Source organism: Choloepus didactylus, chromosome 5 (genome assembly GCF_015220235.1).
Source record: "Choloepus didactylus isolate mChoDid1 chromosome 5, mChoDid1.pri, whole genome shotgun sequence".
In the NCBI taxonomy this organism is placed as follows: domain Eukaryota; kingdom Metazoa; phylum Chordata; class Mammalia; order Pilosa; family Megalonychidae; genus Choloepus; species Choloepus didactylus.
The window spans coordinates 81,324,790-81,352,506 of NC_051311.1; the positions used below are offsets into that span (position 1 = coordinate 81,324,790).

The 27,717-nt window shown below is 38.6% G+C and overlaps 1 protein-coding gene and 1 pseudogene across 1 annotated transcript in view; one reads left to right on the top strand and one right to left on the bottom strand.

Moving 5' to 3' along the window:
- The window catches only part of BMT2 (base methyltransferase of 25S rRNA 2 homolog), a 165,590-nt gene that overhangs the window by 32,404 nt on the left and 105,469 nt on the right, over nt 1–27,717 (top strand). The window contains exon 2 of the mRNA XM_037836344.1: nt 13,382–13,523. Within this exon, the coding sequence (XP_037692272.1) occupies nt 13,382–13,523 (142 nt within the window). The remainder of the gene's footprint in view (nt 1–13,381; nt 13,524–27,717) is intronic.
- On the bottom strand, nt 25,627–27,002 carry LOC119534219 (annotated as a pseudogene).

The following is a 27,717-nucleotide window of genomic DNA, read 5'->3' on the forward strand; positions in this document are numbered from 1 at the left end:
AATCTCGTCATCTAAGGAGAAATATATCCTATGGCTCATATTTGGCAGTATACCTAAATCCGAATCAGATAAATTATGGGTTGTGAATTCCCAAAAATTCAAGACTTGTTTGTGATACTTAAAGTACATCTATTTTTGTAGAGAATTTGATGGCTCTTAAATTTAATGAAATTTAATTTTTATTTTGTAACTATTATGCTGATCAATGCACATCATTTAAAAAATTACATTTAAATTTATTGATACAATTTATGTACAATAAACTGCACCCATTTAAAGTATGTAATTTAGTGAGTTTTGACAGATGGGTACAACTGAGAATCAATATACACAACATTTCCACCTCCCTCATATTTTCCTGTGTCTCTTTGTAGTCAGCCTCTGTCTCTACTGCCAGTCCCTTGTCACTAATTGAATTACTTTCCTCTCTCTAGATTATTATGTGCATGGAATCATGTGGTATGTTCTCTTTTGCATTGCACAGTAATACAATGTTAACCTTTGGAATCATGACTCAAGACTAAACTAAGAATAACTTACCTACCATTCTTATCTTAAATTGGCCTCAGATTTAAACTTAAGTAAATTTTTTACCTTCTGTACTTTGTTTTTTTAAAATGAGAATTTTAGTAGAGATACTGAGAAAAATAAGTGATATGATTTCCAATGTACTTCTTAAACATTGAATGTCCTGGCATATGAAAATTCACGAACCTTAGCACAAAAGATTCATTTTTTTCATATATAACTCCTTATCTATTTAGTGTTATTATCAATACTTTCTCCTTAAGCTTCTAGATTTTCCGTAAATATCTCTGTAATATCAAATGATTGAATGGATGTGATTGCACTTCCAGCTTTGTTTTCAATAACATGAAGTGAAAAAAAATTAAAAATCAGTTTAAAACAGTGGGAAGTCTCCAGCAAATTGACTTGGAACTAATTGCTTTTCTAAGCCTTGTGAATCTTATTTTGAGAATCGTAATGTTCCGGTTTGCTAAAGCTGCCATTATGCAAAATACCAGAAACGGATTGGTTTTTATAAAGGGGATTTATTAAGTTACAAATTTACAGTTCTAAGGTCATAAAAGTATCCAAACTAAGGCATTAACAAGAGGATACCTGCAGTGAAGAATGGCTGATGGCATCCAAAACACCTCTTTCAGCTGGGGAGACACGTGAATGTCATCTGCTGGATCTTTGCTCCCAGGTTGTGTTTCCAGATGGCTTTCTCCAAAATGTCTTTGGTCATCTGTCTTAGTTTCTCTCAGCTCCTCTGCATCCTTGCTTCTTTCTCCCAGGATGTTTCTGAGCGTCTGGGGGTCTTCTCTTAGTTTTTCTGGGGCAAACTCTGGTCTTCATCTCTTAGCTTAGCATCCCCAAACATCCTTCTCTCCACATCTCCAAGCATCTCTAAGTATCTCTGTCAGCTCCAGCTCCAGCCTCTCTTCCTGAGCTTCTTAAAGGACCCTAGTGATCTATTTAAGACCTGCTCTGAATGGCACATGAAGGCCACACCTTCATGGAAATGATCTAATCAAAATGTCTCACCTACAGTTGGGTGAATCACATCTCCATGGAAACAATCTAATAAAAAAGTCACATCCTAATCAAAAAGATTAATAAGTCTGCCCCCACAGGATTGCATTAAAGAACATAGATTTTCTGGGGGACATAATAGATCCAAACTAGCACAATAATTTGTTTTTTCCAATTTTACTGTTTTTGAGTCAATATTATCTAACAGCTATCGACTGTCATTTTAATTTTACTTTAGCAACTAACTTTTTTTCAGTCTGTAATTTTACTGTCTGGTGTTTTTCAGCATGGTGAAATTTAAATACTTTCTCCCACTTCAGCTGGGCACCATGGTTAATTTCTGGGGCTTCTACACATTATTAGTATAATTGGTCTTTGCTGTTCAATTTATACTTTCTAATGGGAAAATCACACCTGATTTTAATTAATAGTATGAATAAATGTGTGACAGAGTGCTATAAATATGGCAGGTAGGTATTTAGGGAATTGTAAGATGATCAAGTAGAAGGTAGATAAAACCTCTTGAAGAAAATATGAATTCAGTTATGTTTTTTAAATTTATTTTTTATTAGAAAAGCTATAGGTATACAGAAAAATCATGCATAAAATACAGAGCCCCTATATACCATTCTTGTTAACACCTTGCATTAGTATGGCACATTTGTTACAATTCATGAAAGAACATTTTTATAATTGTACTATTAACAGTAGTCCATTATTTATAATAGGGTTCACTGTGTTGTAGTCTTATGTGTTTTTTTTTAAATTTTTATTCTAGTAACATATTCAACCTAAAATTTCCCCTTTTAACCACATTCAAATATATAATTCATTGCTGTTAATTATGTTCACAATGTTGTGTAGTCATCATCATCATCCATTACCAAAACTTTACAATCAATCCTAATAGAAACTGTATAATTTAAGCATTAATTTCCCATTCCCTATCCCCACCTTGTCTCCTGGTAACCAGTATTCTCGATTCTGATTCCTGGAGTTTGGTTATTTTAAATAGTTCATAACAGTGAGGTCATACAATATTTGTCTTTTTGTGTCTGGCTTATTTCACTCAACACAATATCTTCAAGGTTCATCCATGTTGTTGCATGTATCAGAATTTCATTCCTTTTTATGGCTGAATAATACTCCATTGTATGTTGTTCTAGTTTGCCAATGCTGCTGGAATGCAAAGCACCAGAAATGGATTGACTTTTATAAAAGGGAGTTTATTTGGTTGCACAGTTACAGTCTTAAGGCCATGAAGTGTCCAAGGTAATGCATCAACAATCGGGTACCTTCACTGGAGGATGGCCAGTGGTGTCCGGAAAACCTCTGTTAGCTGGGAAGGCATGTGGCTGACGTCTGCTCCAAAGTTCTGGTTTGAAAATGGCTTTCTCCCAGGAAGTTCCTCTCTAGGCTGCAGTTCCTCAAAAATGTCACTCTTAGTTGCTCTTGGGCTGTTTGTCCTCTCTTCACTTTTCCGGAGCAAGGGTCGGCTTTCAATGGCTGTCTTCAAACTGTCTCTGTAAGCTGAAGCTCCTCTCTCAGTTCCAGTGCATTCTTCAAAGTGTCCCTCTTGGCTGTAGCTCCTCTTCAAAATGTCACTCTCAGCTGCACTGAGTTCCTTCTGTTTGTCAACTCATTTATATGGCTCCACTGATCAAGGCCCACCCTGAATGGGTGGGGCCACACTTCCCTGGAAATATCTCATCAGAGTTATCACCTACAGTTGGGTGGGGCCCATTTCCATGCAAACAACCTAATCCAAATGTTCCAACTTAATCCCCACTAATATGCCTGCCCCACAAGTTTGCATCAAAGAATATGGCTTTTTCTGGGGGACATTGTACATTCAAACTGGCACATATGTATATACCACATTTTGCTTATCCATTCATCGGTTGATGGACATGGGTTACCTCCATCTTTTGGCAATTGGGAATAATGCCACTATGAACGTTGGTATGCAAATATCTGTTCAAGTCCCTGCTTTCAAATCTTTGGGTTTAAACCTAGAGTAGGATTGTGGGGTCATAAAGTAATCCTATACTTAACTGAGGAACTCCCAAACTGTCTTCCACAGCAACCGCACCATTTTACATTCCCACTAACAATGAATGAGTGTTCCCATTTCTCTGCATCCTCTGTAACACTTGTAATTTACTGTTTTTTTTTTTGTTTTTTTTTTTTTTTTTTAGTAGTGGTAGCCATTCTGGTGTGTGTGAAATGGTATCTCATGGTTTTAATTTGCGTTTCCAAATAACTAGTAATGTTGAGCATATTTTCATATGGCTTTTGGCCATACGTTTATCTTCTTTGGAGTAATAGCTATTAAAGTCTTTTGCCCACTTTTTAAAATGATTTGTTTTTTTATTGTTGAGCTGGAGGATTTCTTTATATATTCTGGATATTAAAACCTTATTTAGATACGTGCTTTCCAAATATCTTCTGTTGAGTAGGTTGGCTTTTTACTTTCTTGATAATGTCCTTTGATGCACAGAAGTTTTTAATATTGATGAGGCCCTATTTATCTATTTTTTCTTTTGTTCTTTGTGCTTTGGGTATAAAGTCTTAAGAAAGCATTGTATAACACAAGGTCCTGAAGATGCTTCCTTGTTTTCTTCCAGGAATTTGATTATTCTGGCTCTTATATTTAGGTCTATGATAATTTTGAGTTGATTTTTTTGTATTTTGTGTGAGTTGGGGGTCCACTTTTATTCTTTTGTATGTGGACAGTTTTCCCAGCACCATTTGATAAAGACACTATTCTTTCCCCATTGGGTGGACTGGGCACTCTTGTTACAAGTCAGCTGGCTCTAAATGTGAGGGTTTATTTCTGAACTCTAAGTTCAATTCCATTGGTCTGTATGTCTGTTCTTGTGCCAGTATCATGCTGTATTGATTACTATGGCTTCATAAGAAGTTTTAAGATCAGGAAGTATGAGTCCTCCAACTTCATTCTCCTTTTTCAAGATGACTTTGGCTATTTGGGGCCCCTTTTGCTTTAAATTAAATTTATCCATGTAAATTTGATTATTGGGTTTTCCATTTCTGCAAAGAAGGTTGTTGGAATTTTTATTGAGATTGAGTTGAATCTGTAATTACTTCGAGTAAAATTGACAACAATATTTAATTTAGTCTTCCAATCCATGAACGTGGAATGTCATTCCATTTACTTTGGTCTTCTTTGATTTTTTTTTTTTTTTAGAAAATATCTTGTAGTTTTTGCATACAAGTTCTTTAAATCCGTGGTTAGAGTTATTCCATTCTTTTAGTTGCTATTGTAAATGAAGTTTTTTTTCTTGATTTCTTCTTCTGATTGTTCATTACTAGCATATAGAAACACTACTGATTTTTGCATGTTGATCTTGTACCCCCGCCCCTGCACCCCCACCCCGCACACACACTTTGCTGCAGTCATTTATAATTTCCAGGAGCCTTGTGGCTTTTTCAGGACTTTTTGCATATAGAATCATGTTATCTGCAGATAGGGAAAATTTTACTTCTTTCCAAATTGTATGCCGTTTCTTTCTTTTAAGTGCTTTAGCTATGACTTCCAGTACATTGTTGAAAACAGTGGGAATCCTTACCTTGTTCCTGATCTTAGAGAGAAAGCTCTGCCTTAGCTGGTGGTCTCCTTCAGGAACTTAGCCCTCCTTTTGAGCAGATCAGCCCAAGGTAGGTGGGAAGTACATGATCCTCTGTCTTATTTGGGCCTGCCTGGAGTTAGAGCTGGGGAGCCTGCTTCTTCTCTTGGGCTTGTGCTTGCTAGAATCCTTAAGAATTCCCCCTTTACAGTTCACAGGAGTTTGAGTGAACATCCCCCCTACTCACTTTGGAATACATAGACCTCATCTTCCTCTTGGATACTCTTTTGAGTGACTTAATGCTAGTAGTCCTTTGCCATAAGTTGTTTCAATTTGTTTTTCTCACTGGCCCAGCTTTCTGCAGGGGACTCCTCTGCCCTTAGGACAAATTCTGGGAGGGTGAGCCAAGACAGGAGACAAATCCCCTGGCTCAGTCTCTCAGAATGCCACCTGGTAGATTGGCACTGACATACATACACCCCAGTATGCATACTGGGGCCAAATCTGTTCATCTGGAACATGCCAGGGGCCCATAATGGGAAATGAAGCTGGCTTCACCCTGTTTTGTATATTGGGTGGTGAAGTGGCACCAAAGGCACCAGGAGTTTTTCAATGGCTTTTGAAGCTGTGTTTTCTTAAATCAGCACTTGCCTGGTTAATACAGCCCCTTAACTATTTTCTGTATTTCTGTGGGAGGTTACAGTCTTTAAGTTTTCTCTGCTGTCTTTGCCCCAGGGAGTTTGGAACCATGGCTGCTCTCAGAGAGGGTCCCCAGAGATCTGAAGTAGCTGATCAGATGTAGCAACCTGGGATTAGACTACAAATCCCTGGAATTTGGAGGACTAGTTCTTTATGTCCCACCCTGGTACCAGCAAGCTGAGCCAGGAGCTGGAGCTGCAGTCCCCACTGCTGCCTGACACGAGATGGGGGGAAGGAGGGTAATAGCTGCTGCAGGGAGGGTGAAGCTCTCAGTGGTCTTTATCACAATTTACCAGCCTCTTCTTCCTGCTTTTTCCTAGACATTACACAATGTTTCCCTAGACTCCAGAGTTAAAAGTGAATGATTCTGACAGTTCTTTCCATTCAGTAGTTGTTTTGGTAGATGGACTGATTCTTGGAGCTTCTTACTCTGCCATCTTCCCCCAATCCTCAATTGTGTTTTGAAATAAAGAAATTTGTTATACCAGATTGTGGGAGAAAGGTTAATTCATAAAGAAAAAATAGTGTCAACTCTAAAGAGGTAGTTTATGGATGCCATTGGTTCACTTGAGTTTGGACTTGTACAGCTGTTCTTGAGGGGATTAAGGAAGAGCAAAAATGTGTGACTCCTTAACTCATTTCCATGTGTACTTGATTTTTTACAGACAGTTGTAATCAAAGTAATATCTTAAACTAATCACAAAATTACTAAAGCTGGAACTCTACATCATTTTGAATTAATGAATGAATGTGCTATTTATTCTTTTCTAGTTAGTTGTCATATTTTTTTTAATAGTCAGCTCTTTATTCATTACTTGTGGCATAGAATGTCTGTATAGGTGAATTTGGTTAATAATTATGGTATTGTCTTGATATAGAACCAACTTGCAGAATAATTTGTTTCATTGATTTTCACATTGAACTTGGTTTGGCAATTTAAGTTCACTTCATTTGTGTTTAAAATTACAAATTAGTTGTTTGTTAGTGTTTTTGTTTAATAACTTTATTTCTGAAAAAATTCTTAAGCTTTCCCATGTGTTCTGTAGAGTAGAATTTTCTCTTGTTTGGAGGCTTTGTGTTTTGTACAACTTTATAACTTATAAGCACTAGATGTTTAACATATTGTGTTTCTAGTAGTGGGGGTTTTATCCATTTTTGTTGAATAAATACGGGGATTAAAAGTTCTGGGTCCAAGATGTGTTACACATGGGTATGGGTAGAGGGAACATACCAGGTTTATATCTCCTTATGTCATCTACCACATTTTATTACGCCTTTTCCCCTTCTTTTGATACTAGTGCCCACTCATTCACTTTATTATTCTCTGTAGTGTTTGAAATAGAGTAGTTTTTCAGCAAATCTGTTGAAATAATGAGAAGTATATAAAATTTCATTAGTTACTCTCATTTATATATTAAGTGTACTACATTTTACCAATCACGCAGAAATTTAGTGTCAGCATACTTTGAAAGAGTCTGCTGACAACCTTAAATTGAAGTTGTTTTAATGAGTTTGCTCTGAATAAGCCTGCAGACTAAATTTGAATCCTTCCTCAAAACTTCAGTGAAGTAAGTAGTAAGCCTTAAAACTCCATAAGAAATGATAGTATTTAAAAAGAATTTTAATGAGTGGGAAAAACTAAAGGTTTTCTGAACAGGTGTGGAGCAATAGATTCATGTACATGTATAGTTTCCTTTGCATCTCATAGCTAGTAGAATAATTCTAGAATAAATTGAGTATCACGGTATCCAATGACATGTTTATTACAAAATCTGAGAATTTGTAATAGATATCTCTGGTGCCCCATATCACATACCCTTGGTCCTTAGCTGTGGTAGACAGTTTATTGTGATCTCAGTGTCACGCAGACCTGATAGAGTTCCACTTCAGATGTGTGCTGTTTTCTTTTCTGCCTTTCTCCAACACTGCTGGAACCTACTGAGGCCCTCTTATTCTCTGCCACAGTACAGACTAAAGAGCAGATTAACTGCCTCAGTTAGTGGAGAATGGGGACCATTAGATAAATGCTCCAGCCATCCATCCTTTAGATATACAGTTCTTGGAAGTATTTTGTATGCTTCTTGGCAACCTCAATAATCAACCCTTGTATTTGCTTTTTTTCTCCTTCTTTGCCTTACTTTTCCTACTCCTTCATTCTTGTTCCTCATATCCTCTCCCAAATAAACTACTTGTACCCAGGCTTAAGGCTGTGCATTCTGTAGAATCTAAACTAAGAAGTATTACAGAAAGGAAGTGTGGGTACACATGTTAAACCTAGTTTTCTCCAAACATATTTGATTGTAGAACCTGTGTTTGAATGACTCCTATTGCTATGTCAGAGACCATGGCTTTGGTAAGCTGATGAAATTCGTATTTTACTGATAAGTAAACAGAGACAAAGAGAGAATAAGGGCTCTCGGAATCTTATTGTAAATGAATTAATGGTAGAGTAGAACAGGAACCCAGGTCTTTTAACTCTTTAGATTTAAGTGCTTTTCTATTATAGTGCTTGTTCCAGTTTGCTAAAGCTGCCATTATGCAAAATATAAGAAATGGATTGGCTTTTATAAAGGGGATTTATTAGGTTACAAATTTACAGTTCTGAGACCATAACAGCGTCCAAAGTAAGGCATCAACAAGAGGATACCTTCACTGAAGAAAGGCTGAGGGCATCTGGAACATCTCTGTCAGCTGGGAAAACACATGGGGCTGGTGTCTGCTAGTCCTTTGCTCTCAGTTCTGGTTTCAAAATGGCTTTCTCCAAAATGTCTCTTGGCTTCTGTCTCACTCAGTTTCTGTCTCTTAGCATCTGTGCATCCTTGCTTATTCTCCCAGGATGTTTCTCTCTAAGTGTCTGGGGCGCCTCTCTTAGCTTCTCTGAGGCAAACTCTGGGCTTCATCTCTTAGCTTAGCATCTCCACGTGTCTTTCTGTCTGCATCTCCAAGCATCTCCAATGTCTGGGTCTGTGAGGGCTCTCAGTTTGCTTAAGAACTTCAGTGATCTAATTAAGACCCACCCTGAATGGGTGGGGTCACTTCTCCATGGAAATAATCAGGGGTCTCACCCACAGTTGGGTGGGTCACATCTTCATGGAAACAACCTAATCAAAAGGTTCCACCCATAATAAGTCTGCCACCACAAGATTGCATTAAAGAACAGTCTTTCCTGGGGTACATAACAGTTTCAAACTGGCACGGTGATTGTCATAGTTATATTCTTCCCCATATAAAATATATATCTATCCATATAGCCTGTACATCAGCAATCTTTTAAGAGATTGTAGGGTGTCAGGGTTGTCTTCAGGAACATTGTACAATTCTTAAGGCAGTTTCATTCATTAGTATTGGTTTTACCTTTTTTTATAAGGTATGGCTTTCAAATAGTAAAGTTAACAAGTCTTAGTATACAGCTTGATGAATTTTTCATGTGTATACTTCCATGTAACTACCATCTAACATCTTTGATGGCTCCCATGAGTCCCTCCCAGTCAATATCCTCCACAAAAGGTAACCACTATTTTGGCTTCTATCACTGTAGATTCAAAGACAACGTTATTTTAAACTGATATTAAGAAGTGAATTTAAACCTTACATGAATGTAGGAAGAAATAAGTGAAATAAAAATATGAATCTTGATACAATGTTAGCCCATTTAAAGGGGCTGTAAGTCATTGTAGAATACTACTTTTGAAAGAAAGAATTTGATGGAATTTTAATGAAAAAAGGTATTATACTTTGTAACTTGATTCTTTAGATAATGAAGCGCATGCTGTCTGCATGAAACACATGAGCTGCATGCTGTCTGAAGGTTTTAATAGGGGTATACTATATCACTATTTGGAAATAGAAAGGTTTATTTTTGATGGCTTCATAGAGTTTTATCTAAGGAATTGTACCTTAGGAATAGCGGACCCCTTTGAATTCTGACATTTTGGAGTTTTAATTTTATTCCTTCATCTAAAAGATATAGATTAAAATTTTATTTATTCATTTACAGTGAAATATTTAAAAAATAATTATTTGACCTTATAGCATTTTTTATATCTCTGTGTTTTTATAAAGTAAGAACAGGAGTCCAGGAGATAATGCATGCATTGATTAATGTATATTTGCTAAATGGACCTCAAAGATGACTTGAGAATGTAATTAATGGTAACATTTTGTTTATGTATTTAAGATACAGTGAACATTAACTAATGCCAGGTATGCATGTTAAAATTGAAAGGCAGTATACAAAACATAGTCCAGTGAACATGACAAATGGCATGCTTGTTTAGTTCTTAAATGCTACCTGTTATATAGGGTATATGTATCCAGTAATATAGCTACTTAGACACATTAACTTGTTCAAAGTTTTATGCCTAGTGGTTAGAGAAGGCAGAAATCAAGCCCATTAAGTTGATTCCAGACCATTCCTTTTACCACTGCACTGTATTCTTGTTTTATTATGATAACCTGAAAGTATATAAATGTGTGTAGTATTTTTTTACTTTATAATTTTTCCTCAAAATATTGCTCATGTCAACTTTTCCAGGAATACATATTATCTTTTTGTGCATTGCTTGGAACACACCACTCTTATGTTGAAGGAGAAGAGATGTTACCTCTTTCAGGAGTTTTTTTTTTAATACCAGTATGAATAGAAAGATTATTAGGAATGATGTTTATTTTCACTCAGTACTGTTGTTGTTAAATAGTATTTTTGTCAGTTGACACACTGCCATTTGTTATATTTAGTCAAATTTCAGTTATTCATAGTTTGTATACTTGGGTATGAGTTGGTACCTGGGTGTAGAGGTTTCAGAGAGAGGTCTTAAATTAATTCTGCACACCCTGAGAATTTGAATATATAATGTGCAGTTTAAAATAAAGTATGATTTTAGAATGTATGGCTCAAATAATTGAGAAGATTTTCCTTTCTATAGGTGGTGTTTTTGCTATTATAAAAATAATATGTTTTTTGTTTGTTACTCTAATTTTTGAAATAGTGTTTTGTTTTTCTCATAAAGATAAAGCTGAATTTACTTCCAAACCAGCCTAGTTTATGAAACCCTACCTTGAGAAAATTAAAATCTGTTCCACAAATTGAGATGTGATCATTCATATTTTAAAAGCATTCACAGCTGCTCCTTTAGCAGCAGATGTAGTACATTTATATATAAGATAGTGAAAATCGCAAGTTCAAACAAAGCACCTTCTAGAATTGAAGAATATATCTCAACAAATGATAAAGCACTTTTAAGATTATACTATACATTAATGAAGCATTTAGAATCAAATCTGATGAAGTCAGAAAAACTGTTACGATTTATTAAAGGTTTATTAAAGTATTTTAATTGTTCTTTATTCAGAATACTTGTTTCAAAGCTTTTGCTTCCTGTACTATTTAGAGACTTGATAAATAACATCTGAAATATGTTGCTAAAACCAAGAAGCTTTTATTTGAGAATTTGGAAAAATTTTGTTTGCCTTCTTTTTTAGTGAAATTACTGCCAATCTGCTATTTAACACATTTAGAACACCATCAGTACAGTGGTGAGTATATTCTTACACACCAGTATTTTTATTAATCAGAAGTACTGGTGTGTAAAGAACATAACCCTAAAATGAATAAAACTTTTCATCCCTTTTGAGTTTAAAATCAGTGTTCATGCTTAGACTAAAGAGGCTGATATATATTCATTTTGTATGGACACTAATGTGTAAAGGGTGTGTTTGTATCCCTAGTGCACTTTCTTGACTTGGTCAAACTAGAGAACTAATAGGTTTCCAGCTTATAGCACTGCTTGGACTATAAACCTCAAATAACCAAAAATGAGATTAATAGAGAGTTTTCAAATTTTGAATAGAAAAGTGTAGATTATCGTTTTTTTGTGTGTGTGTGTGAGCTTTTGTAATTCCTTTTTTTTTTTTTTTTAAAAAAAAGAAGCTCTTAACTGCTGGAATTCAATAGTCTTATTTAGAGAAAGAGTTTGAGTGTAATTATCATCCTCAAATTTTCCTGTTCTATGTATGTTTTTAAGTTTATTGACCTCCAAGCAGTTGTCTAAGTTGTTCTTAGTTGGGTAAAGGAATCTGTCTTATGCCTAAGGACATTGAATGGAGCCATCCTAATAATTTTTATTTCCTCATTTATTCTTACTGTTGTTTAATAGTTGACCATAGCATGCTCATACCTTTATCAATTCTCACATTGATATTTCAGGTTTCATATAAATGTGATGACTGATTTAATTTTTTTTTCAGAAGTTGGGGTGGGTGGGTCAGGATAGTAGCCAGAAATGATACTGTAGCTAGATAATTTTGTCAACTTATGGTTTTATTCAAAAGATTTTATCAAGGCTCAAAATTTTGGAGAGACTTCCAAGGTAATTTCTCTAGCAACATAGCAACATTTTTGCCCTAGGAAAATAAATATTTTATTTACTTGCTTGCTAATTTATTTTGCCATCTCACCCATCAACCCCTTTATAAAATTTATTTTTTATTTTAAGCCTTACCTCCCTATTCCTCACCTCCACCCCATCCCCTGGTAACCTATATTCTAGATTCTAACTCTGAGTTTGCTTGTTCTAATTATTTCATATCAGTGAAATCATACAATATTTGTCCTTTGGGGTCTGGCTTTTTTTTACCTTTTTATGGCTGAATAATTTAGGGAGGTGATAAGTATGTAGGCTCCAAGAAAATAACAGGCAAGAAGTGGGCTTAAGTGTTTTTATTTTGCTCCTGCAAAGTCATATTGCCCAACCATAGCAAGACAATTAATGCTTGAATGCCAAGCCATACTTGTCCCCTACCAGCATGTCTTTAGTTTATAAGCTAGTAGCTCATACATGTTGTATTAGTCAGGGTTCTCCAGGGAAATGGAACCAACAGGAAAAAGTACATATAAGGTAAATATTAGGACCTTTTTAAAATAGGAATTGGCTTATGAGACTGTGAGAATTGGCCAGTCCAAATTCCACAGGGCAAGCCACAAGTTGGGAACTGATGAAGGTTTTGACAAATTCCTCAGTAGAAGCTGACTGGCTGAAGTAGAGATGGTGAATCATCAGTTCTCCCTTTAAGGCCATCAGCTGATTGGATGAGACTTCTCTCATTGCTGAAGGCCAACTCCTTTGTTGATTGTAGGGGCAGTCAGCCTTGGATGCAGTCAATTTACTGATGATTTAAGTCTACAAAATATCCTCACAATAACAATTGGGCCAGTGCTTGCTTGACCAAACTACTGAATACCACAACCTAACCACATTGACACATGACCTTAACTGTCACACATCTACTTGTAGTTACCGGTTTTTTTTCACCTTTACAAATCCGTCTGTTTAAAATGGTAAAACATTTGATTATCAAATCACCATAATTGAAAAGATGCAGCCGTTTGCTGCATTTTGAATATTTTAACAGCGCTTTTAAAATATGAAGTTTAAAGCTTCATGAAGTCTTCATGATTTTTCTTATACTTATCTTTAACTTTAAATTTTAGTTTATTCTGAAACTTTAAAAAGCCTGAACTTGTTTTTAAGTTAATTTGCTTTTTTCCTTGTTTTTAGTGGGAGATTTTGATAAGATCTGGAGAGAACACTGTGAGGATGAAGAAACGCTTTGTGAATATGCTGTTGCAATGAAAAATTTGGCAGATAATCATTGGGCAAAAACTTGTGAGGGCGAAGGTCGTATTGAATGGTGTTGTAGGTGAGTGTTTTTATGGACTAGCATTTTTGGTTTGTAAAGTACTGTTTAAACTCTTAAATTTAAGTAATTCTTGTGTATTTTATAATTCATTGTACCAAAGTAGAAAATCAGAAATATTTAAAAATAGGTGATATCTTTTAAACAACTTCTCTTCCTTGCCTCATTTTCCCTAGGTTTATTTCATTAATCTTTTTAAAATCAAATGTTTTTCCTTTGACATAACTTTCCACTTTCTGTTTTAGCTTTTAAAATATATGACTTTAATACATTTTATGTATTTCATTTTAATGTTTAAATATAAATTAGTTATAGCATAGAAATTTCTTTTGATAACTTTCCATGTTTGGATTAAAGTAAAAATGTGTGTTTTTCTATAATTTAAAATTAGAAACATCTTAAGAGTTTTAAAATCTTGAATTTTTTTCATTTTTCTTTTTTTAACTTGTGGAATATAACATATTTATATAGAAGTGATAATTTTCCAAGTGCAATTTAACAAGTAGTTAGCAAATTTCAAGGAACGTTATGTAATGTGCAAAAAGTATGATTTAACAAGTAGTTACATAGGAAATTTCCATGAATGTAATGGGTTAAAGTACCATAGTTTCAGTTATTTCCTTATTGTGAAATATAACATATTACAAAAAGGTGATAACTTTCAAATTACAATTTAACAAGTAGCTATAGAGCAAATTTCAAAGAATGTTATGGGTTACAGTTCCACCATTTCAGTTCTTTCCTTCTAGCTATTGTAATACCCTAGCAGCTAAGAAAAAGAAATTTATATAGACATTCAGTATTGATAATCCTTTGTTAAATTCTGTCTTGTTTGTTGCTACCCCTTCCTCTGGTTTAATCACTTTCCTGATCTTCAGGGATGCCTAAGCAATGACTGCCCTAAAATCTTGAATTATTGATGTGTGATTCATGATTTTCCAGCATTTTTATTGACTTAGGGTAATGTTTCTTTTCTCATAAAATATAGACTCTAGTGTTCAAAACACTGGAAGATGAAATTGTGCTGATTAGTTCTCTCAAGTTGAGTTTGTATGTAGTTCATTCTTATTAAATAAGTTGCTGGCTTTTTGATTGTTGTATGTATATTTTTAATGTTAAGGATTGTATCCATCAATTCTTATTTCTTGAGTGTTAAAACTGTTGAATGTTTTTTTTTAGCATTTATGGAGGTGAATATATGAGTTTTCTTGTTCGATTTATAAATATAGTGAATTATGCTAATGGATTTTATTTTATTGAACCATCCTTATATTCCTGAAATACACACTGTTTAGTCATATTTGATCCCGTTGGCTACAATTATATTTAATATTCTTACACTAATATTTATAAGTGTTTATGCCTGTATTTTTTGTAGTCTTTTATCAGATTTAAGTATCATTGTTATTTTGCTTCCTAAAAATGAATTTTGGAAATATTCCTTTCTTTAGCTTTGGGATTATCTGCTTTTTTTTTATTATTTTTATTTTTATTTTTTATTTTTTTCATTTTTATTGAGATTGTTCAGATACCATACAATTATCCAAAGATCCAAAGTGTACAATCACTTGCCCCTGGGTACCCTCATACAGCTGTACATCCATCACACTTAATTTTTGTTCAATTTTTAGAAACTTTTCATTACTCCAGACAAGAAATAAAGTGAAAGATGAAAAAAGAAAAAAAGAAAAGGAAACTCTAATCCTCCCCTATCCCTAACCAACCCCCCTCAATTGTTGACTTGTACGTAGTATTGGTATAGTACATTTGTTACTGTTTATGAAAAAATGTTGAAATACTACTAACGGTAGTATATAGTTTGTAATAGGTATATAGTTCTTCCCTATATGCCCCTCTATTATTAACTTCTAATTGTATTGTTATACCTTTGTTCTGGTTCATGGAAGCGATTTCTAGTATTTGTACAGTTGATCATGGACATTGCCCACCATAGGATTCAGTTTTATACATTCCCATCTTTTGACCTCCAACTTTCCTTCTGGTGACATATATGACTCTGAGCTTCCCCTTTCCACCTCATTCACACACCATTCGGCACTGTTAGTTATTCTCACATCTTGCTACCAGCACCCCTGTTCATTTCCAAACATTTAAGTTCATCCTAGTTGAACTTTCTGCTCATGATAAGCAACCACTCCCCATTCTTAAGCCTCGTCCTATATCTTGGTACCTTATATTTCATGTCTATGAGTTTACATATTATAATTAGTTCCTATCAGTGAGACCCTGCAATAATTGTCCTAATGTGTCTGGCTCATTTCACTCAGTATATTGCCCATGAGGTTTTGTCATCAACCCATTTTTTTTTTAATATGGTTTTGTTCACTCACCATACATTCCATCCCAAGTAAATAATCGATGGTTCTCTGCATGGTCATACATTTATGTGTTCACCACCTTCGCCACTATCCATATAAGGGCATCTACATTTCTTCCACAAGGCAGGAGGGAGAGTCAAAGAAGGTGGAGAGGCAAAAGAAAGAGGAAAAAAAAATGACAGCTAGGAAGCAGCAAAAGGAAAAATAACCTTAAATCAAAGTAGAATAAAGAATCAGACAATAACACCAATGTCAAGTGTCTAATATGCCCCCCCATCCCCCCCTCTTATCTGCATTTACCTTGGTATATCACCTTTGTTACATTAAAGGAAGCACAATACATTGAATCTATTAGTTACAGTCTCTAGTTTATGCTGATTGCATCCCTCCCCCAATGCCTCCCCATTTTTAACACCTTGCAAGGTTGACATTTGCTTGTTCTCCCTCGTAAAAGAACATATTTGTACATTTTATCACAATTGTTGAATACTCTGGATTTCACCAAGTTACACAGTCCCAGTCTTTATCTTTCCTCCTTTCTCGTGGTGTCTCACATGCTCCCCACCTTCCTCTCTCAACTGTATTCATAGTTACCTTTGTTCAATGTACTTACATTGTTGTGCTACCATCTCCCAAAATTGTGTTCCAAACCACACACTCCTGTCTTCTATCACCCTGTAGTGCTCCCTTTAGTGTTTCCTGTAGGGCAGGTGTCTTGTTCACAAAGTCTCTCATTGTCTGTTTGTCAGAAAATATTTTGAGCTCTCCCTCATATTTGAAGGACAGCTTTGCTGGATATAGGATTCTTGGTTGGCGGTTTTTCTCTTTCAGTATCTTAAATATGTCACACCACTTCCTTCTTGCCTCCATGGTTTCTGCTGAGAGATCCGCACATAGTCTTATTAAGCTTCCTTTGTATGTAATGGATCGCTTTTCTCTTGCTGCTTTCAGGATTCTCTCTTTGTCTTTGACATTTGATAATCTGATTATTAAGTGTCTTGGCATAGGCCTATTCATATCTCTTCTGTTTGGAGTACTCTGCGCTCCTTGGATCTGTAATTTTATGTCTTTCATAAGAGATGGGAAATTTTCATTAATTATTTCCTCTATTATTGCTTCTGCCCCCTTTCCCTTCTCTTCTCCTTCTGGGACACCAGTGATACATACATTATTGTACTTTGTTTCATCCTTGAGTTCCCGGAGACTTTGCTCATATTTTTTCATTCTTTTCTCCATCTGCTCCTTTGCGTGTAGGCTTTCAGGTGTTTTGTTCTCCAGTTCCTGAGTGTTTTCTTCTGCCTCTTGAGATCTGCTATTGTATGTTTCCATTGTGTCTTTCATCTCTTGCGTTGTGCCTTTCATTTCCATAGATTCTACTAGTTGTTTTTTTGAACTTTTGATTTCTGCCATATATATGCCCAGTGTTTCCTTTACAGCCTCTATCTCTTTTACAATATCTTCTCTAAACTTTTTGATTTGATTTAGCATTAGTTGTTTAAATTCCTGTATCTCAGTTGAAGTGTATGTTTGTTCCTTTGACTGGGCCATAACTTTGTTTTTCTTAGTGTAGGTTGTAATTTTCTGTTGTCTAGGCATGATTTCCTTGGTTATCCAAATCAGGTTTTCCCAGACCAGAACAGTCTCAGGTCCCAGAGGGAAGAAATAAATATTCAGTATCTGGTTTCCCTGAGGGTGTGTCTTAGAAAATTGCTCCACCTTTTGATGCCTCAGGTCACTGTGCTTTTCTGCCCAACAGGTGATGCCTGTTAGCCTATAATTCTTGACTGGTGTGAGGAGGTATGGCTGTGTTCCCCCAGGCTCTGGGGTCTGGTTCTGAATGGAAAGGGCCCCACCCCTTTCCTCCTAAAGAAGACAGACCCCTCAGGTGGAGGTCATTAGCATTTCAGTGGTCTCGCTCTCCGCTTGTGCTGTCTCCACCCTTCCCACAGTCACAGCCCTGGAAACTGAAAATGACTGGGGCTTTCTCCACTGAACCGAAAAAGAAACAGATATTCCCCTTCAGACCCAGTCCAAGGTGACCCTCCGGCTCTCCAAGGTCAGTCGTCACCCAAAGCCTCTGTCTGTTTTTTGGGGATGTGTACCGGTAGTGAGCAGTTCACACTTGCTACTTAAAACCCCAATTGGAGCTCAGCTGAGCTATATTCACTTGCTGGGAGAGAGCTTCTCTCTGGCACCACGAGGCTTTGTAGCTCAGGCTATGGGGGAGGGGCTCACGACTTGGATCCGCAGGTTTTACTTACAGATTTTATGCTGTGTTCTCGGGCATTCCTCCCAATTCAGGTTGGTATATGATGAGTGGATGGTCTCGTTTGTCCCCCCGCAGTTATTCTGGATTATTTACTAGTTGTTTCTGGTTTTTTGTAGTTTTTCCAGGGGGACTACTTAGCTTCCACTCCTCTCTATGCTGCCATCTTGCCCCACCTTGGATTATCTGCTTTTTGAAGGCTTGCTGTAATTCTTCACTAGAATGGTACTTTTTGGTGAGGTAAACCTTTGATAACTTTTTCTCCATTTCATTTATGGATGTTTTGTTTTGTTTAAACTTCCCATTTCCACCAGAGGCTGGTTCAGTAAATTATGTTTCCCTAGGAAATTACCTGTTTCATCCAGGTTTTAAGATTTATTTGCACAGATTTATGCAAATAAAAGAACCAGGTTATATATTTATTTGTTGATCCTGTTTTCTTTTTCCTAATTTATTAATTCCTTTTACCTTTTGGTTTAGTCAAGGTTCTTCCGAGAAACAGAACTAACAGGAGATATATATATCTGAAATATTTTGAGACTTTTTTTAGAAATTGGCTCACTTGACTGTGGGGATTGGAAAGTCCAAATTCTACAAGGCAGGCCACATGTTGGGGATTCTGATGAAGATTTTAATGAATTCCCCAAAGAATGTAGCTGGCTAAAATAGAATAGAATAGAAATTCTTCTTTCTGAATACTGAAAGCATCAGTTCTCCCTTTAAGCCCTTCAGCTGACTGGATGAGATTTCCCTTGTTTAAGGCAGCCTCCTTTGTTGGATTATTGTAGATGTAATCAGCCTGTATATGCAATAAACTGATTAATGGCTTAAATCCATGGAATACCCTTACAGTAACAGTCAGGCCACTGCTTCCTTGAGCAAACAAATGAAACCATAATCTAGCCAAGTTGACACATGAACTTAGCTATCACAGTTTACCCTTTATTAACTTGGCACCTATACATATCTCCTTATCTCCTTATCCTCTAAACAAAAATAATAAAACATCACATAACATATTTCATCTGTGCTGCATACAAACAGAAATGCACTAACACTTTTCCCAGAAGATGCAAGTTCTTCGGTAACATTTACTCTTAAACTTGATATCTTGTAACTTAAGTACTATGACATAAAGTTAATAACTTAAATTACATGATAAAGTGATAAAATAGGTGTTCTAGTTTGCTAATGCTGCTGGAATGCAAAACACCAGAGATGGATTGGCTTTTGTAAAAGGGGTTTTATTTGGTTACAAAGTTACAGTCTTAAGTCCATTAAGTGTCCATGGTAAGTCATCAACAATCAGGTACCTTCACTGGAGGATGGCCAATGGTGTCCGGAAAACCTCTGTTAGCTGGGAAGGCACGTGGCTGGTGTCTGCTCCAAAGTTCTGGTTTCAAAATGGCTTTCTCCCAGGACGTCCCTCTCTGGGCTTCAGCTCCTCAAAAATGTCACTCTTGGTTGCTCTTGGGGCATTTGTCCTCTCTTAGCTTCTCCAGAGCAAAAGTCTGCTTTCAATGGCCATCTTCAAACTGTCTCTCATCTGCAGCTGCTCTCTCTTCTCAGATCCTGTGCATTTTTCAAAGTGCCCCTCTTGGCTGTAGCTCTTCTTCAAAATGTCACTCTCAGCTGAGTTCCTTCTGTTTGTCAGATCCTTTATATGGCACCAGTGATTTAATTTAGACCCACCCTGAATGGGTGGGGTAACACTCTGTGGAAATTATCCAGAGTCATCACCCACAGTTGGGTGGGGTGCATCTCCATGGAAACACACAAAGAATTACAATCTAATCACCACTGATACATCTGCCCACACAAGTTTACATCAAAGGTAATGGCATTTTGGGGGATATAATACATTCAAACCGGCACATTCCACCCCCTGGACCCCAAAATGACATGATCTTTCCATATACAAAATACATTCATCCCATCACAATATCACAAAACCTTAAATTGTTTCAATAACAGTAGTTAAGTACAAGATCCCATTAAGTCAGTTACAGGTATGGTCTGTCCAAAAGCAAAAGTCCCCTCCGTGGACCTATAAACTTAGAACAGGTTATGTGCTTCCAATATACAAAGGAGGGGCATTCATAGGATAAACATTCCCATTGCCATAAGGAGAAACTGAAAGGAAAACAGGGTTCACAGGACCAAAACAGGACCTAAAACCTGCAGGACAAACTCCATTAGATTTCAAAGTCTGAAAGTCATTTACGTAATGACATTGCATCCTTGGGGCTTGAGAGAGCAGGAGTCTAACCCTTCCTAAGGGCCTTTTCGGCAGCCCTTTCTTCTCCAAATGCTGGGGTGAGTTCTCCAACATACTCACACATTGGGGAGACCACCTTGTTCTCAGCCCCACCCTCCTCAAACATTGGGGCAGCACCCAGATCCCCTTCCATCTCCAGGGAGCATGCTCAACCCCTTTAGAACAGTGGGTGGTAGCCAGGCTCTCCCCAATTCCCTGGGAATGTGCGCCACCCTCTTTGGGGCTTGGGGTGGCAGAACATTTCTTAAATATCAAGGTGGAAGGCCCGCCCTCGACCTCTGGGGCAAACTCACCCTTTCCATGTGTGTGGGCTGCTCCACTCTCCCAGCCCAAAACCTCTTGACTCCAGACCTCAACCTCCATGGCTCTGTCTTTGAAGAAATTTTTCCTTCAATTTGTTCCTTGTCTGTTTCCTCCAGTCCAGACTGGCAGCATCTCTGTCTATAAAGGTCTTGCAAAAATTCTGTTGGCTTCACATGAAGCACACAGTGTTCAAAGCCATCAGGCAATAGGACTTTCCACAAGTCCTTTCTGGATAACTTCATCTCCAATCTTGGCTTGTACTGAAATGGCGGCTGGGTTCCACGTTTGGTAACATCCTCATGTTGAGCTGTGGCTTCTGGGATTCTACCCCCTGGAAGCCTGGAATTTTCCAAGCCTTCAGCTTCTGGTTTCTTTGAACCCAAGAGTTCAGTTCTAAGTTTATCTCTCTCTGCTTGCATTTTACTGTAAGCTGCAAGGAGAAGCCAGGGTACATCCTCCACACGTAGTCTGGAGATCTCCTCAGCTAAGTATTCCAGGTTGTTGCTTCCAGATTCTTCCTTCCATCTGACACCAGGACACAATTTTGCCAAATTCTCTGCCACTTTAAAACAAGGATCGCCTTCCTTCCAGTTCGCAACAACACATTCATCATTTCTGCTCAAGGCCTCATCAGAACTATCTTTAGAGTCCATATTTCCACAAACAGTCTCTTCAAAGCAGTTTAGGCCTTTTCTATCAAGCTCCTCACAATTCTTCCAGAACCTTCCCCTTATACATTTAAAAAGCCATTCCACGTGTTTGGTATTTGCAAACACAGCAGCACCCTGCTTCAAGTACCAATATCTATTTTAGTTTGCTAATGCTGCCAGAAAGCAAAACACCAGAAATGGATTGGCTTTTATAAAAGGGGGTGTATTTGGTTACAAAGTTACAGTGTTAAGGCCATAAAGTATCCAAGGTAACACATTAACAATCGGGTACCTTCACTGGAAGATTGCCAATGGCATCTGGAAAACCTCTGTTATCTGGGAAGGCGCATGGCCGGCGTCTGCTCCAAGTTCTGGTTTCAAAATGGCTTTCTCCCAGGACATCCCTCTCTGGGCTTCAGCTCCTCAAAAATGTCACTCTTGGTTGCTCTTGGGGCATTTGTCCTCTCTTAGCTTCTCCAGAGCAAAAGTCTGCTTTCAATGGCCATCTTCAAACTGTCTCTCATCTGCAGCTGCTCTCTCTTCTCAGCTCCTATGCATTCATCAATGTGCCCCTCTTGGCTGTAGCTCCTCTTCAAAATGTCACTCTTAGCTGTACTGAGTTCCTTCTGTTTGTCAGCTCCTTTATATGACTCCAGTGATTTAATTTCGATCCACTGTGAATGGGTGGGGTAACACCTCCATAGAAATTATCCAATCAGAGTCATCACCCACAGTTGAGTGGGATGCATCTCCATGGAAACACTCAAGAGAATTAAAAGCTAATCACCACTGATACATCTGCCCACACAATATTACATCAAAGTTAATGGTGTTTGGCGGGACATAATACATTCAAACTAGCACAATAGGAAAGAAAACAAAGATATTTGCTTTATGTATATATACAAACAAATGCATAACAAAACTTAGAAGAAACACTCATAACCATTATACTCCTAATTTCTCCAACTGGTCATGGGGACATTGCTTGTATTTATAACCACTGTTTTCCACCATACATTCCATATTTCTTTTAACTTCAGCAGGTACCTCAGCTAGTCTTTGTTTTTTGCCTGGTGGGGTGATCCAAACCTTCATTCCTGAAGAGTCTGGGCCATTAATAGTCCTGCCTGAATTGGGTTGTTGCAGTTTTCCATTGACTTTAATCACAGAGTATGGCAATACTAAGAGATGCTCTAAGGAATCTCCTATGTTTCATAGAAACTTTTTTTCCTCTGTTATGTTCTAGCAGTCCTATTTTCCCTTGATAATCAGGATCAATCACTCCAGTCCATTTAGTACAACTTGTTTTGTTGATTCAGAGGCATAAGGAGCCCAGGTGGCTGGGTAGCAGTCTTAACTTCCAGTTCAATGGAATCATTATTGTGTCTTCTGGTATAAGCACTCCTCCTTTTGGCTGAGACTGAAGACCAGCAAAGCTTTTTCTAGTGGATCACTAGGGGTTTTAGTGAGTGGTGCCATTCCCATTTCTACCCCTTGATTCCTGGACCCATGAATCCTGGCTATAGGAGAAACGGCACCATTGAATGGATTCTGATTTAGAGCATATACAGTATATACAGCATGGTATTACCACCCTGTTGGTGCCATAATTGAGAATTCAAAAGTCTGTTTTATTAACCTATCTGCTTTAGGATGATAGGGAACATGATCACACTAGTGAATTCCCTGTGCATGTTCCCATTCCCATACTTCATTTGCCATGAATTGGGTTCCTTGACCAGAAACAATGCTATGTAGAATACCAGGATTGTGAATAAGGCATTCTGTAAATCCACAGATGGTAGTTTTGGCAGAAGCACTGTGTGCAGGGAAAGCAAATCCATATCCAGAGTATGTGTCTATTCCAGTAGGAACAAAATGCTGCCCCTTCCATGATAGCAGTGATCCAGTATAATCAACCTGCCACAGGTTGATTCACTGCAGTGAATGGTGCCATATCAGGGACTGAGTGTTTGTCTCCACTGCTGGCACATGAGGTACTCAACAGTGACTGTAGCCAGGTCAGCCTTGGTGAGTGGAAGTCTATGTTGCAGAGCCCATCTGGAACCTCCAGCACTACCATGATAGCCATTGCACAATGACAGGAGTGGCTGGGAAGAAAGGCATACTTCTATCCGCAGAAAAGGTCATCCTATCCACTTAATTATTAAAGCACTCCTCTGTTGAAGTCACTCTCTGGCAAGCATTCACATGGGATGCAAAGAAAATATCTTTGTGTTTTTCACCCATTCAAAAAGGTCTCTCTTCATACTTCTCCTCCTGACATCTTTGTCACCAAATTTCCCATCATGTTCCTTCCAAGTTTCTGGCCATCCAACCAAACCATTGGCCACAGTCCTTGAATCAGTATGCACCTCAGGCCATTTCTCCTTCCAAGGAAAATGAACAACCAGGTGTACTGCTTGAGGTTCTGCTCAGTGGGAGGATTTCCCTTCACCACTGTCTTCAGGGATGTCCCACAATGGAGCTATAGTGCTGTAGCTGTCCACTTTGGGGTGGTACCTGTATTGTACAGAACCATCTGTAAACCTGGCCCAAGTTTTCTCTTCCCCAGTTAATTGTTCATGGGAACCCCCAAGAGGCCATAGCTTTAGACTGGGAAAGAGAAGGTAAGTGGCAGGAGTGGGGACAGCCCAATCTCATATGTATCACTTCTGTTTGATGATGGAGTACTGCTGTGCTTGCCCAACTTTATGATTTGGTGGGCCAGATACACCAGTTCATGATGGGCTACTCAGGTCTCATGGTAATTTGGTGGCCCATGGTTAAATATTTGGTCTCTCCTAAGGCCCAATAACAAGCCATAACCCGTTTCACAAAAGAGTAGTTACCTGCAGAGAATGGCAGGGCTTTGCTCCAAAATCCTAAGTGTCTACACTGTGATTCTCCTATAACGGCCAGTCCAAGGCTCCACACAGCATCTGTATTTGCCACTGAAACTTCCAGCATCATTGGATCTGCTGGATCATGTGGCCCAAGTTACAGAGCAGCTTGCATGGCAGCAGCATGGATCTGTTGCAGAGTCTTCTCTTGTTCCAATCCCCACTCAAAACTAGCAGTTTTTTGGTCACTCAGTAAATAGGCTACAGTAGCACACCCAAATGAGGAATATATTGCCTCCCAAATCCAAAGAGGCCAACTAGGCTTTTTTTTTCCCTCTGTTTTGGTTATAGGAAGAGCCAGATGCAACAGCTTATCCATCACCTTATGTGATGGTTTAAAGCTGTTATGTATCCCAGAAAAGATCATGTTCTTAAAGCTAATCCATTCCTGTGGATGTAGACCTATTGTTGGTGGGACCTTTTGATTAGGTGACTTCAATTGAGGCATGCCCTAGGTGGGTCTTAATCCTCTTACTGGAGTCCTTTATAAGAGGATGAAATTCAGAGAGAAACATATGGAAGACAGAGAGAAAAAGACATAGAATTTGAGAGAGAAAGCCACAGCAACAGAGAGGAAGCCACTGAAGCCAGAAATTGAAAGCAGTGAAACCCAGAAGAGAAGGGAGAGACCAGCAGACCCATTTGCCTTGCCATCGGCAGAGGAGTCCTGGATCACCAGCAGCCTATCTTTGGGAAGAAGATGTCATCTTTTTTTTTCCCCAAGAAACTATTTTGTTTATTTGGAGGGAAAAGAGTTGAAACTCTTAATCATGATTTTTAAATTAAAAAACAAAAACCCTCTTAACTTCCTACTGTACGTTCCATAAACAAAGAAAGCAAAGTGACCAAGTAGAGGCGTATAGGACAAGATAGTACACCAGCCTGAACCAAGGGGGATTCAAGTAATTTATTTTTGCAGCCCAGTGGTGAAGAGTCTCTTACTCAGATTGCTAAAGGGAGAACTTCACAACAGAATTGACATCACTCCCTTCTCCAAAGCAATAAGGCATCTTGAAAACTCAACTTCCTGATGAAGTTTTATGGTTGGTGGCAGAACTTAGTTCATCCATGTGAAAAAACAGGTGAATTTGGGATGAAAACTCATAATGAGAATCTTCAGCCAACACATAATCCAAATTCACTTTTGGAACAAGTCCATTCCAAAATTTTGCAGTGGAAGGAGGGGTAGGTACAGTTACCCAGCCCACCACATTTGCTGCTTTGTTCCTTCTCTGGATCAGATGATGGCTTGAAGAGAAGCCTTCCTGTGTTCATCTTGTATGTCATGGAAGATGACCAGAGGCAAAAGCAGGATCTCATTTTGGTTCTGGCAGATCTTGAGCCTTAAACATCCTGTTCCCACTCTGTGCACTCTAGGATCAAACAGAGCTGTTCTTTGAGGATTCAACACCCATGATCATGTCTGTCTGTCAGTTAAGTCGCCTTGGTCTAGGAACTCCTGTGGATTTACTGCATTCAAGACAGAAACCTCATATGATTGCCTCCCTGACTGCATGGTCACCAAGTGGTATGTCACATTAGGCACTGAAGACAGGAGACGAGGGGATCCTTCAGCAAGCACCTCATGAACTCCCAGGACAGAATTGGTATTTGGTAGATTCAAGGATTCTCCACCAAGGCTGGGCTAGGAATTCATAGACACCAGGTTTTTACTGGTTACTGAAGCCTCTTCAAGCAGACTTCAGCAGTCTGCTCTGGCTCTTGACTCCCAGCTGCTCCCATCTGCAAGTGATGCTTTCTCATGTGCACATTCCTGCTCCCACTCTGAGACGTCTTCCTAAAGACTTGGCACTGATCCGACGTCTCTCCTGAGTGAACCACCAGATGTTTTCGCAGACTAGGATACTCAGCAAGGGAATGGCCACACCCTTGAGCTTCAGAAAGGAAAGGCTTCTCTCTTTGGATATGCAGGTGGTTCTTCAGATTTCTAGCTGTAGTGAACTGCTTACCACAGCTAGACTTGGGACACATAATGGGTTTCTCCCCATTGTGAGTCCTCATAGGTACCTTCAGCCTCTGCAGCACATAGAAGATTTTCCCACAACCTTCTGCAGGGTGGATGAAGGAGCGGTCATTTCGATGAGTTTTGGGGTGGTACTTGAAGTGAACTGGTCACACAAATATCAGGTCACAGCCTTTAGCTGTACACTTGCATTTCTTCTCTACTTGAGGAAGGGGCCCAGAGTCTTTGGGTTGCCCATCACCAGAACCAAGGTGAACATTTTCCCCATTGCTCTTGGTTTTTGCATTCTTTGCCAGTTGCACACAAGTAGCAGTAATCAAACTGTCATGGGCCAACTCCTGAACCCGAAGGAACCATGGAATGCTGCTCCATGCTCTCACTGGAGAGAAAATCATTCCCTGAATCCTCTGCCTCATCCTGTACAAATACTAAATGCTCAGCTGAAGAGCCCAGACCTGCTTTTGTTAGGTTAGGAAGAATAAAAGAAGTGCTATCACTTGGCTGTAGATGTTGCAACAAGCTAGGTGGCTCTGAAGTTGACAGAAACTCTGGGGACTTCTGTACTGTCTGAGCCCTTGTCTCCTCTCTGTCTTGGCCCACATTCACCTGAAGGCTTCTCAGCACACCCGAGGAAGGGACCTCCTTGGGGGAATTAGTATGATGTGGAATATCATCTGGTAACATTAGCTGGCTGCATTCTGAGGCCTCAGTCTGGAAGGAGGGACAAGCAAGTTGTTGCTGACAGGGCGGCGCAGGAATGAGACACAGACACAAAGTTAAGAATTAAGGGAGCAGGGGGCCCACTGCATCTCATGCTAAGTGGACAATAATGCACCTTTGCTCCAGTTATTTCAGAAGATCAGGGAGTATATGCTAAATGTCCTCAGGCTCGGGAGAGCCCACCAGATACCTATGTTTACATCCTGTTGCATATCAGAAGGAACAGTCTAGGTTTAGGACAATGGTAAACGTTGTCGTCATAGTCACAAGACACATATCTTTACAGGGTGGGCCTGCACGGTGTTCCATGCAGGCCTGAGGCTTAGCATTCTAAGCCACCACCCTAGATATGCCTCAGGCAACATGGAAGACTCAGTTTCCCACATGTCCCCCTTTTTATTTTAGCCACTGGCCAGATCTCTGTCTTCCACTTCGGCTCCGATCTGAGCCGGGCGTGGGAAACAAAGTAGCCACGGGGGCAGGAGACCTCCCTTAAAAGGGGTGAGGGTTCAGACCCTTGCAAAGCTGGGGGGGTGAGGTTCTGTGCCCCACCTCTGTTGGCCCCCAAGTTTTCTCCTGATGTCCCCTCTGTGACTGTGCCTGTCTTAGGTTGTTCCTTCCCTGAGGAATCTTACCCATCTCTGGCTAACCAGCCATCCTCTGGGGCCATACAGGATAATGTAATGGAGGGGCACTGCCCCCCAAGAGAGTTAGTTTTGTCTCCTTGACAGCCTATGCCCCATGGCCTCCA